Genomic DNA, 12,342 nt, shown 5'->3' with positions numbered 1-12,342 from the left:
ATGGAAGAGGAAAGGTCTTGGTCTATCTCTCTCTCTCTCTCTCTCTCTCTCTCTCTCTCTTTCTCTCTCTCTCTCTCTATCTTTTTCTTGCTTTCTCTTAACCTCACTAGCAAGTCCATTCCTTCACTGACATTAGAGCCTACTTCAGGATTCCAGGCTACACTGAAGACCAACTGAGACATATAGTCTCATGGACTGAACAACTACTAGATTCTTGGACCTTCCATATGTGGACCGGCATTGTTAGACTAGTTAGACCACAACCTGTAAATCACTCTAATAAAACACATATATGTATGTATGTATGTGTATACATATGTATACATATGTATACACATATACATAAACATATGATATATAATGTATATACATAAAAAATCAGAGAGAGTATCCTATTCCTGAAAATTACAAAAATTAGTGCTACCATCAAGGACTTGAAAGATGCAGGGGTGATGGTTGCCATCACATCTTCCTTTAACTCTCCTTATCTGGCCAGTGCTGAAGATGGTGGATCATGAAGAATGACAGTTGACTATTGAAAATTCAGTCAAGTAGGGACTCCAATTGTAGCTGCTGTATAAGATGTGGGCCTTACTTGAACAGATTAACACATCTATTGGTACATGGTATGGAACTACAGATCTAGCAAATGCCCCTTTCTGGGTGTCTGTCCATAAGGACCACCAGAAGCAATTTTTTTTTCAGTTGGTGAGACCCACAGTATACCTTTACAGTTTTGCCTCAAGGTAAATTAACTCTCCAGCTCTGTGTCATAACTTAGAAGGGATCCTGTTCATCTGTTTCTTCCACAAAATAGCATACTGGTTCACTGTATTGGAGACATTATGCTGATTGGACCAAGTGAACAGAAGGAAGCAACCACTTTGAACTCATTGATAACACATATGAGCATTAGAGAAAGGGAAATAAATCCAACCAAAATTCAAGGGCCTTCTACCTCAGTGAAATTCTTAGGATTCCAGTGGTATGGAACATATGGAGATAACCCTTTTAAGGTGAAGGGTAAAGGCATCTGGTCCCCCACCACCAAGAAAGAAGCACAGTGTGTACTGTGTCTGTTTGTATCCTGCATACAGTACATTCCTCACTTTTATGTGTTACTCTAGCCCATCTACCAAGTGACTTAGAAACCTGCTAGCTTTGTGTGGGGCAAGAAACGGAAGAAGGCTCTTCAAAAGGCTGCTATGCAGTCTCCTCTACCACTTGAACCATGTGAACCAGCAGACCTGATAGTACTTGAGGTGTCAGTGGCAGATATGGATGCTATTTGGAGCCTTTGGCAGGCCTCTATACGTGAATGACAGAAGAGAACTTTGGGACTTTGGAGCAAGGCTCTACCATCATCTGCAGACAACTCTCCTCCCTTTGAAAGACAGCTTTTGACATGTCATTGGGCCTTTATGAAAACTGAACATTGGACAGTGAGCCACCAAGTTACCAAGTGACCTGAGCTGCCCATCATGAGTTGGATGTTATCTGACCCATGCAGTAGGACATGCACAGCAGCAATCTACTATTAGGTGGAAGTGGTATGTATGTGATTATGCCTGAGCAGGCCCTGAAGGCACAAGCAAGTTACATGAAGAAGTTGCCCATTTAAATGTCTATGTTTTCTACTCCTGTTTCAGTGCCATCCGTTGCCAAGTGTACACCTGTAGCCTCATGGGGTGTGCCTTATGATCGGCTGAGGAAGAGGAAAACAAGGCCTGATTTACTGAAGGCTCTGCTTGGTATGCAGAAATGGACAGCTGCAGCAGTACAACTCCTTTCTGGGATGACCCTGAAAGACACTGATGAAAGGAAATCCTCATAGTATGCAGAACACATGGTCATACATTTTGTTTGGAAGGAGAATTGGCCAGATACATGATTGTTCACTGATTCATGGCTATAGCAAATGGATTGTCAAAATGGCAGGGAGCTGGAAAGAGCATAATTGGAGACTTGATGAGAAAGACATCTGGAGAAGAAGTATGTGGAAAGATCTCTCCAAATGGGCAAAGGATGTGAAGACACTTGTATCCCGTGTAAATTCTCATCAAAAGGTGATTTCAGCAGTAGATAGAGGAAAGAAATACAGAATGGTTAGTAGAGGGAACGTAGGTATAAAGGTATCTAAAATCACATGACCAGTTACACAAAGAAGACTATAATTGACATGAGCATTTCATTATATTTTGTTAAGAATCCATTTGTACAGATATTTGTGTTTTCTTTCTTCAATTTCTTTAACATGATATAACATCAATTAAGAGGATATCAATGGTTATCATATTTAAGTTTGAAATACTAAAAGAATGCTCCTATTGTACATCTCAGAGCTGATAGTTATGTCATGCTTAGGTATAATTATGAGCTGGTTAAATGTATAATGTGTCTGTGGTTGCATGTGGGATAGTTATATAATGTTTAGGACTTATTACCTGGTTATTGTTTTCATTTGGAAATTAATCATGACATAGGGAGATATGATTGTCAAGTTGACGAGGAATGTACTTGTGGCTATTCTGGTAGAGCTCTTAACCACTGACCCATCCCTCCAGCCCAATAACTCAAGTTTTAATACTGTTTCAGATATTTTAGCTGAATACTGTTTGGGAAACATGTAAGCACAGATTAGACTATTTAGTAAATTGTTTCCTCTTAGGGTTTTCACTTTTATCAGAAGACCATTCCCCTGTGAAATATTCGTGAGCAGTTTGAAAGCTGGTTGGGCTGTAGCTTGAGCTTGCCACTTATCTTGGTGGAGTGAATAGACTGTAGCAGTGGAAACTGCCCTGGAAGCAAAGAACATTTTGAGTTTGGACAGGAGTGTGAACTTGTTAATCAACATCTGTTAATTAAACTGCCAGGGGTGGACCAGGGGTATTTTAGCACACAGGCTTGGCTTAGGCCTTGTTGCTTATCTAGTTCATCATCTCATTTCATCTCACCTCACCTTACCTCACTTCATCTCATCAATCTATCTGTCTGTCTGACTGTCTGTCTACATACCTACCTACCTTGTATGCATTGTTCTGCTTGTATATATGCCTACACGCCAGAAGAGGGCACCAGATCTCATTATAGATGGTTGTGAGCCACCCTGTGGCTGCTGGGAATTGAACTCAGGACCTCTGGAAGAGCAGTAACCTCAGAGCCATCTCTCCAGGCCCTGCTTGTTGCTTCTTTCATAGTATACTGGTAACAGCCCAGGACAGAACAATTTATAACTACATAGTCATCTTGGGAAATCAACATTTTTGCAGTATGCAGTGCTGTAATTGTCTTAGGCTAAAAAATGCAAATGTAAATTATTTTTGCTAGTTAGGGTTATGCTTTGTATGTTCTGGGACATTTCTGTTCCCCACTGAGGGAGATTTTCATCTCTATAATCCATATGGCCCTCCTAGGACAGGATTTTCCTTATGCAGCTAGCTGCTTTCTTAACTTTGCTTGCTGTCCTGGGGTTGAATCCAGGGATTTGCACATGTAGGTAAGTGTTCAGCCACTGAGTACAGCCCAGCACTATCTGTGCTGTCTTTGTTTTTAAATGTCCCTTCAGCACATGATCTGTGTGAGCATTTGCCTTTTCAGCATCAGATTCCCCCCTCCCCTGCCTTCTTCCATGCAGTTTTAATTTTATATCCGTGGCTGGAGGAGCTTCTTAGCTTCTCTGACTTAAGAGAAATGAGGCAGAAAGTGGAGATTTTTCTAATTGCACCGTATCTTGAGTTTGTGGTATCTGTTTAGCTTTGAAGTGTGCCCTAGTTTTTGTAAACATTCCAAGTGTTTTTGACAGTGCATTTTCTGATTGCTTAAGCACAGGTTTCTGTACGTCTGATAAATAAAACCTGCTAAAAATGTGACTCCAGTCCCTCCATAGCTACTGAGCAGTCTTGTTTGTTTAGTTGTTTGTGATTGACATCCATACATCTAACTCATACTATGGTTGTGAAATTTTTGGTTTGGTGTTTTCTTGCAACTCTGACAATTTTTGCTTTGTGTAGTCTAATGCTACTTAGTTGTTTGTTTTATGTTTTTGTCATGACTTCACTTTTATAATATAACTTCATTATGCTCAGGTTTTCCTTTTTTGCTTAATGTTTGCCCAGTGCAGTTGTTTTTGGGATTTGAGATATGTTTTCATTATGTCACTGCCTGGATAGTTTTATGTCACGTTTACACAAGCTATAGTCATCCAAGAAGATGGAACCTCAGCTGAGAAAATGCTACCAGAAGGTCTGGCTGTAGAGCTTTTTTAAAATTAGAGATTGATGGGGAGGACCCAGCTCATTGTGGGTGGTGCCATCCATCCCTGGGCTGGTGGCCTTGGGTTCTATAAAAAAGCAGGCTGAGCAAGAATGAGGAGCAAGCCATTAAACAGCACCCCTCCATGGCCTCTGCATTAGCTCCTGCCTTTAGGTTCCTGTCTTGTTTGAGTTCCAGTCCTGACTTCCTAAAATGAACAGCGATGTGGAATTGTAAGCCCTTTCCTCCTCAAGTTGCTTTGCTCATGGTGCTTCATCACAGCAATAGTAACTCTGACAAACACCCTGACAAAAGCAACTTAAGGGAGAAAAGGTTTATTCTGTTTCACAGTTGGGGGGTGTTTTCCATCCAGGGGAAGGCTTGGGACAATAGCAGGAAGTCTGCTGGTCACATTACATCCAAAGTCAGGAAGCAGAGAGAACTGGACCAACCCCACCCCAGTGACTCAGTTCCTTCATCATAGCTCCATTTAAAGGATCTACAACCTCTACAAACAGTAGCACCAGCTGAGAACAAGTGTTCAAGCATATAAGCCTGTGGGGGCATTTCTCATTTAAACCACTAACTTGACTTTCTTTTATTGGAGTGACATTGTCTGTGTAGTAGTAAATGGTGTTTTGACTCATCTTTACTGTTTATGGAACTTGTAGTTGTTTAATACCTTTTGTGGAGCAGGCTAGGGAGAGAGGAGACCTTAAAGAGGGCCCAGTCCTCTGGCCTTTAGGCTCTCTAATTTTGGATACCCCAGTTTTGTGTGGTTCTTTTTCTTTTCTCTCTTGCAGTGCTCTGAATTCAAGCCTCATTTTTAAGCACTCTGTTTGGTTTTGTTTGTTTGTTTTGTTTTCTTTTTTTAATGTGGTGCATATGACATCCAGGCTGCATATCTTTCTGTAGTATTAGTGTTGTTTTCCTTGTTTTTACTTGCTTACATATCTTCACTTCTTGCTCAGCTCTTTTGTATATTTGATCTTTCTTTGTTGGTGTAAACTCGTGTCTAGTGGTCCCACACACTTATTCAAGAATGTTATTATTATTGTTGTTTTGGTTTTTTAAAACAGGGTTTCTCTGTGTAATCTTGGCTGTCCTGGAACTCACTATGTAGACCAGGCTGGTTTCAGAGATCTCCCTGTCTGCCTCCCAAGTGCTGGGATGTGCCACCAGGCATATCTTGCCACATATCACATTCCTGTCAGGCTGGCGGACTGGCTTCAGGGGATTTGTAACCCAGAGCATGTTTGCTTCAGAGAACCAGCTGTGGGATGAGTTTGGGGATGTGTGGTGTTTCCCATTGTAGGAACTCTGCATCTTGAGTCTGAAAGTTCCTGGGAGCCACATCCTATCCATCTGTGAGCCAAAACTTAGACTTTATCTTAACTGATCTTGAGTGTGGGATTGGGAAGGCAGAGGGACTGCTTCTGTATTCTGTAGGATACTTTTAACTTTGTTCTTCTGTATGAGAAAGAAAAGCAGATACGTTAGGCTTGTGAAAGTATACATAGTAGCAACAAATGTGTGTGTGTGTGTGTGTGTGTGTGCTCTGTCTGTCTGTGTATCTGTCCTTTAGGCAGGGTCTTACTGTGTAATGGAAACTATATAGTCCAGGCTCACACCTACAGCAGTCCTCCTACATTCCACGTTCAGGGGTCACATTTGCCATTCTTCCTGGCTGCAGAAGCACCTGAGAGCCGAGAAGCATTGAAGGTTAAGTACAGTACTGTCAACAGGTAGACTAGACCAGGAACACTATGCCAGGCAGGGGTGGGCCAAAGAAGGGTCTGCTGCTTCTGGGAAGATGGTTTGGCCAAATGTTCTTGTGTGTGCTTGTGTCCATGTGTATATGGGTTCATGTACCATATGTACACATGCATATGTAGGCCAAAAGACAGTGTCAAATGTCAGTCCTCAGGCACCTGTCCCCTCACTTTTTAAGACTGGAATCCACTGATTAGGCTATACTAGCTGGACAGGGGTCTGTCTGTCTGTCTCTGCCTCACTAGGGCTGGAATTACAAGTACCCACTACTACAACCAGCCTTATTTTTAAGTTTTAATTTTTTAATGTGTATTGGTGTTTTATCTGCATGTCTGTCTGTTTGAGGATGCCAGATCCCCTAGAACAAGAGTTATAGACAGTTGTGAGCCATCAAGTGGGTGCTGGGAATTGAACCTAGCTCCTCTGGAAGAGCAGCTAGTGCTTTTAACCTTTGAGCCATCTCTCCAGTCTCTATACCCTGCTTTTTTAAAATGGGTTTCAGGGGCTGGAAAGATAGTTCCCCATTTAAGACCACTCATTGCTCTTGTAGATGACTGGGCTTGGGTCTAGTACCCACATGGCAGGATATAATCCATTATAACTCCAGTTCCAGAGGATCCTCCTCTGGCCTCCACAGATACTGCATGTGTGTGGGCAACAGACATAAGCTAATGGAAAATACCCATATACATTAAAAAAAAAAATCTGAAAAATTAGAGTAGGGTTTGGGAATTGAACTCAAGTCTTTATCCTTAGGAGCTGTGGTTGTTTGAATGAAAGTGTCCCTCATAGGCTCCTATATCTGAATGCTTAGTCATCAAAGAGTGGCACTATTTGAAAGGATTAAGGGATATGGCCTTGTTGGAGTAAGTGTGGCTTCATGGGAGGAAGTGTGTCACTGGAGGTGGGCTTTGAGGCTTCAAATGTGCATGCCAGGCCCAGTGTCTCTCTCTTCTTGCTGCCTGTCAATCTGGATGTAGAACTCTCAGCCCTTTCTCCAGCACTATGTCTGCCTTTGTGCTTCCCTCCATGATGGTAATGAACCTGTAAGCCAACCCCAATTGAAATTTTTTTTCTTTATAAGAGTTGCCAAGGTCATGGTGACTCTTTATAGCAATAGAACACTAAGACACAGGCAAAAAACTTGACTGCTTGACTGACTAAGCTCTCTGCTCATTTCTCTCTCTCTCTCTCTCTCTCTCTATATATATATATATATATATATATTTTTTTTCCCCCTGGTTGTTTGAGATAGGGCTTCTTTGTGTAGCATTGGCTGTCTTGGACTCACTTTGTAGACCAGCTTGGCCTCAAACTCACAGTGCCTCTGCCTTCTTAAGTGCTGGGATTACAGCCATGTGCCACCATGCCAGCTTGTGGCTGAAATTTAAAGCTCTACTAAAAAGGACCTAATGGATCCTATGGTCATCCCTTCTTAGCCTACTGTTGGGCCACCCTGGCCATTTTCTATGTTCCCATTTTCTCTCCCTTATTTTTTTGAAGCATATCCTAGGGCTATGCCATACTGACTGGTGAATGTTTCTGTGGCCATCTTTCTTCTTTTTAAAATAGGCTAAAGCTGTAGCTGTACCATCTGCAAATGGGCAAAACGTAATTGAGTCTCATGCTTGGTAGAGACCTGGCACTCAAGTCTTCAGCCAAGTGACAATTCAAGCTGCCTTTTTTTTTATATATATATATGACTAATAGCTTTTTAATGTATAACTTTCAGAAAAGGGGTAACATCACTTACTTTTTAGCCTTGAAGGCTTTCAGAGTTATTTATAGTGTGTTTTTGCTGCATTGAACCTTTAGGCTCATGGATTTCCACTTGAATCTTCTTACCTTCATAATTCAGTAGCTGGAAAAGAGCCAAAAAATATTTTTGACTCATGTTTTGGGCTCTATTTTATCTCATACTTTTGTCATTATTTGAACTCAGTGACTCAAGCTTACATCGTGTGTGCTTTATTGCTTATTAGTTATTCTCTGAGTGTAGGAATCTACAGGCTTCTTGAGTGCTTTCCACGTAACTGTCTTTGCTTTGGGATCAGAGTGAAGACCTGATGCACACTAGGAAGACAAGCACTCTTCCACTGACCTATTTTTTTGTTATTATTCCAATGACCTATTATTGTTGTTATTATTAATTGTTATTTTTACAAAAGTGTTACATAGATTGTGTTTTGGTTTCTCAGCAGTGTGCTCAGGTGCATGTTGGTCTGTACAGATGCTTTCCTTATTCTTTGTGAAAGCAGCATATCATTAAGGGTGCTGGAGTGTAAACTGTCCATAAAGCAGACCAGTCTATCTTATTCTTGACCTTTCACATTCACACACAGCGAGACCTTGGATGGGATCCTATGTGTCAGCTCATAAGAAGCTAATGCCTTAGGGTTGAGCATTAGAGGTAATAGGAGAATGGGAATTTTGACTGTAAGACTCTTTAAAGGGTAATGATTTATAACTGGGCTATCCTATTAGACAGAATTCAGAACCTTTGACATTGGTGATCTATCCCAGCTCCCAGGTTGTTTTGGTCTTGACTTTTTTGAGACAGGGTCTTATATAGCCCTGGCTGGCCTTGAACTCACTGCATAGCCAATGGCTTTGAACTTCTGCTCCTCCTGCTTCTACCTTCCCAAATGCTGGGATGCCAGGTGTATACCTGCAAACCAGGTGTCCATTTATAGCACAGAGTTTCTGTGGGCTTTTGAAAAGCAGAATAATAAGTCACCAAGCCAAGTACAGCCAGACATGGTAGCCACAGGACTGTAACGTCTGTATGCCAGCACTTGGGGAGTTGTTGCATGAGGGTTGAGGACTCAAAACCAGCCTCTATTTTAGACAAAAAGGAAGAAAATTACCTGACTCTGGGTTTCTGGGTTTCTCCATTTGTCTTCATCACTAATTGTCTTTCTCTTTGCATGTGTTTTTTTTTTTTAAGAGATCATAAATTTTATCAAATAATTCAAGGAATTTAAAGATCATCTCTGATCTTTTTATTTTAATCATAAAGCTTAATCATTATTTCTTTTTGTATAGCACACTTTAGTTTGTTTGGTGAAACTCTTTACACAATCTGCTTTGCTGTGCTGTCCTCTGAGCATGTCCCTGCCCTGTCAGCAGATGTGGTTAGCAGTGGTGAGGTTCACATTCCCCCGAGGAGGAGAGCCATGTACCTTGTGAGCCTGAAACGCTAACCATGCTGAGAGATAGTGTCATGACATGCTTTCCACTTGATGTCTATCTTTATGTGTTGGATGGAGTTTAGACTAAAATGTGCATCACTCATATATCCTTTCATGTGAAAAGGGATTGGGAATTGAGTTGTGTTATTGTTTATCATAACATTTAAAGACAATAGATTTATTCATGGCCAAGGAAAAAAGTTTTAATGGTTAAGCAGTAAGCCACATTTACAATAAATAAAGACTTTTCTCCACCTCCAATATAGGTTTTGTTTTGTTTTTGCTTTTTAATGTGGGGTGCTGGGAATCCCACCTAGGGATTGTACATGACAGGCAAATATTTAGTACTGAGGATTACCTGCAGCTCCAATTTGGTAAATCTTCCCCCAACATAGTATTTATGTTAATTATTTGGGAATTTCATACAATGTGCTCCATTACACTAGCTTCCTATTTTTTCCTAGGTCTACCCTCCCACCCTTGTACCATCACCCCAAATACACAAGTCCAGTTTGTGTTGCCCATGTACTTATTTATGGTCATATTCCAAGTGGGTGGCTCTTAAAGAAAACTGAGTTCTTCCCCAACTCCAGTCCAGCCAGAAGTCATCAACTAAATTCTCAATTTTCTTTGTTGAGCTATAACTGTTGGTTTTTTTAATTGTTTTAAGCCAGGTGTGTTGGCTCATAATTGTATTCCCAGCACCCAGGTGATCAGGACAGCAGGATCCTGAAGGTCTGTCTTCGCTATATCATGAGTTCAAGGCCTGGGGTACAGAATGAGACTGTGTCAAAAAAAAATTATTCAGAACGGAAGGGTATGGCACCCAGTAGTAGAGTATTTGCCTATCTTTAACAAAGCCCTGGGTTCAGCCCTCAGCAACATGATCAGTAAATAGAAACAGTGACTTTTCTGCCTCCTTGTTATAGGACACATCACTATGGGCATATGACTCTGTTTCTTACCAGGGAGAAACAACGGCAGAACTTGATGTTCTGTAGGTATAAGGTTATTGTGTAATTCAAATGCTGATTTCTGTACCCCCATATCTGGTTGCTTTCCTTGTTCTGACAATCTTCTGTCTTAAGTTATATAAACTCTGCTTCCCAATGGTCTGCTAATATGTCTCTCAGTAAAGCAGCTTACAGCTGATCACTGAGCAGGGGAGAGAATAGGGCTGAATTTCCTGCCAGCCAGGGGAGGAGGAGTTAGGGGAGGGGATTCAGCCATGGGAGACAGCCAGGTAACATCAGGAAAAAGGAGCTGGAGCAAGAAAGTGCAAGTATATCTGGGATGTAACAAGGGAGGAAACCAAATTAGCTTAGAGAGTTAAAAATAGAGTACTATCTGCTCAGTTATTATATTGTGAGGCTTATTATAAATGTATATAAGAGTCATTTATGTGATAGCTGGGTTAAGAGAGAAGCAGAAACAAACACAGTTATAGAAAAATAAGTGTAACAGGGTTCTCAGTGTTTTTGAGACAGAGTCTCTATATATAGCCCTGGCTGTCTTGGAACTTATTACATCAGGCTGGCCTCAGACTTACAGAGATCCACCTGCTTCTACCTCTGGAGTGCTAGCATTAAAGGTGTGAGCTACCATTCCTGGAATTGCCTTTTATTTAAAAAAATAAAATAAAAACAGAAACTTTTTTAATGTCAAATATGGTGACTTACTCCTATAATCTTAGCACTTGAAAGACTGAGACAGGATAATCACTGTGAGTTTAAGGCCAGTGACCTGAAGCCTTAAGTGCTTGCTTGCCAGAGCCGTGCCTTGTCTCAAAGAGAAGAAGAGAACCATGACCAGGTTACAGGAGGCAGTGACGTTCAGGGATGTGGCTATGGTCTTCAGTGAGGAGAAGCTGGAGCTACTGGATGCCACCGAGAGGAAGCTGTACCATGATGTGATGCTGGAGAACTTCAGGAACCTTCTGTCAGTGGAGGGAAGAAGAGGGCATCAGATCCCATAGCGCTGGAGTTGAACAGATGGTTGTGAACCACCATGCGGGTGCTGCAAACCCAACCTGGGTCTCCTGGAGGATCAGCCACTGCTGTGAATCACTGAGCCATCTCTTCAGCTTCTACTTTATTTTTTTAAAGCTGCATTTTACACATAGATGCAGTGCTTTAAATAGAAATTTTTAAACATTAAAAAAATGAATAAACATATAGCTAGAGACTAGCTAGGTAACTAGCTAGATGAATTTATTTAATCTAAAAAAATTTTTTTAAATGACCTTCTAGCTGGGTGTGGTGGTGCACACCTTTAGTCCCAGTGCTTGGGAGGCAAAGGCAGACAAACTGCAAGTTTGAGGGCAGCTTGGTCTACAAAGTGAGTTCCAGGGCTCTGTTGAGAAACCCTATCTCAAAAACAAACAAGCAAACAAAATAATGAAATAAATAAAAATGACCTTTTTATGAAGCTCAGTGATAGTGTTTGCCTGTTGTGCCTGAGTGCTGAGGCCTCCAGCATCAAGTAAATGAATAAGAGACGCAGACAGAGCTACAAACCAGACAGCTGTGAAGCATACATACACAGGCACCAAAGAAGCATGGCACACGCAGAAGGAATGGTGCTGCCGTCATGGCTTCCTCCATGTTTGCCTTACACACTCAACAGTGATGATGCTAGAAGTACAACTGTAAACTCACTTTTCACATCAGTCTATTCAGAAATTTTCTCAAAACTATGAAAATATTTTACATGTAATATGCTAGACTGACATATCACAATTTACTCACCAGTATTCTTATTATGATTTTCAGGGCATTTTTCTTTTATAGATAATACTCTTGCTGCCTAGCTAAAAGTAGAATTCTTTTGGTTTTCAGAGATAGGGTTTCTCTGTGTATCCTTGGCTGTCCTAGAACTTGCTCTGTAGACTAGGCTGGCCTAGAACTCAAAGAGATCTTCCTGCCTCCGACTCTCAGAGTGCTGGGGTTACCGGTGTACACCACCGATCCAGCTGAAAGTAGAATTTTTTTTTTTTAGTTTAAAAAATATTTGTTCTGTTAATTACAGTTTATTCACTTTGTATATGAGCTGTAGCCCCCTCCCAATTCCTCTCTCTCTCCCTCATCCCTCCCATGCCCCTCCCCAAGTCTGTTGATAGGGGAGGTCC

General features: G+C 41.2%; 1 protein-coding gene across 2 annotated transcripts in view; it reads left to right on the top strand.

Annotated features, from left to right (window-relative positions):
• The window catches only part of Parn (poly(A)-specific ribonuclease), a 154,116-nt gene that overhangs the window by 86,025 nt on the left and 55,749 nt on the right, over positions 1–12,342 (top strand). Inside the window, exon 22 of one of the 2 annotated variants that reach the window (XM_060364211.1) lies at positions 1,650–2,205. The exons of the other annotated variant lie outside the window; for it this stretch is intronic. Within the exon in view, the coding sequence (XP_060220194.1) occupies positions 1,650–1,834 (185 nt within the window). The 3' untranslated portion in view covers positions 1,835–2,205. Of the gene's footprint in view, positions 1–1,649; positions 2,206–12,342 lie in introns of those variants that run through there. 2 annotated transcript variants of the gene reach the window in all.

This window comes from Meriones unguiculatus, chromosome 11, assembly GCF_030254825.1.
Source record: "Meriones unguiculatus strain TT.TT164.6M chromosome 11, Bangor_MerUng_6.1, whole genome shotgun sequence".
Lineage (NCBI taxonomy): Eukaryota > Metazoa > Chordata > Mammalia > Rodentia > Muridae > Meriones > Meriones unguiculatus.
Note: the sequence above shows the minus strand (reverse complement) of the source record. Positions and strands in the feature narration are given on the sequence as shown.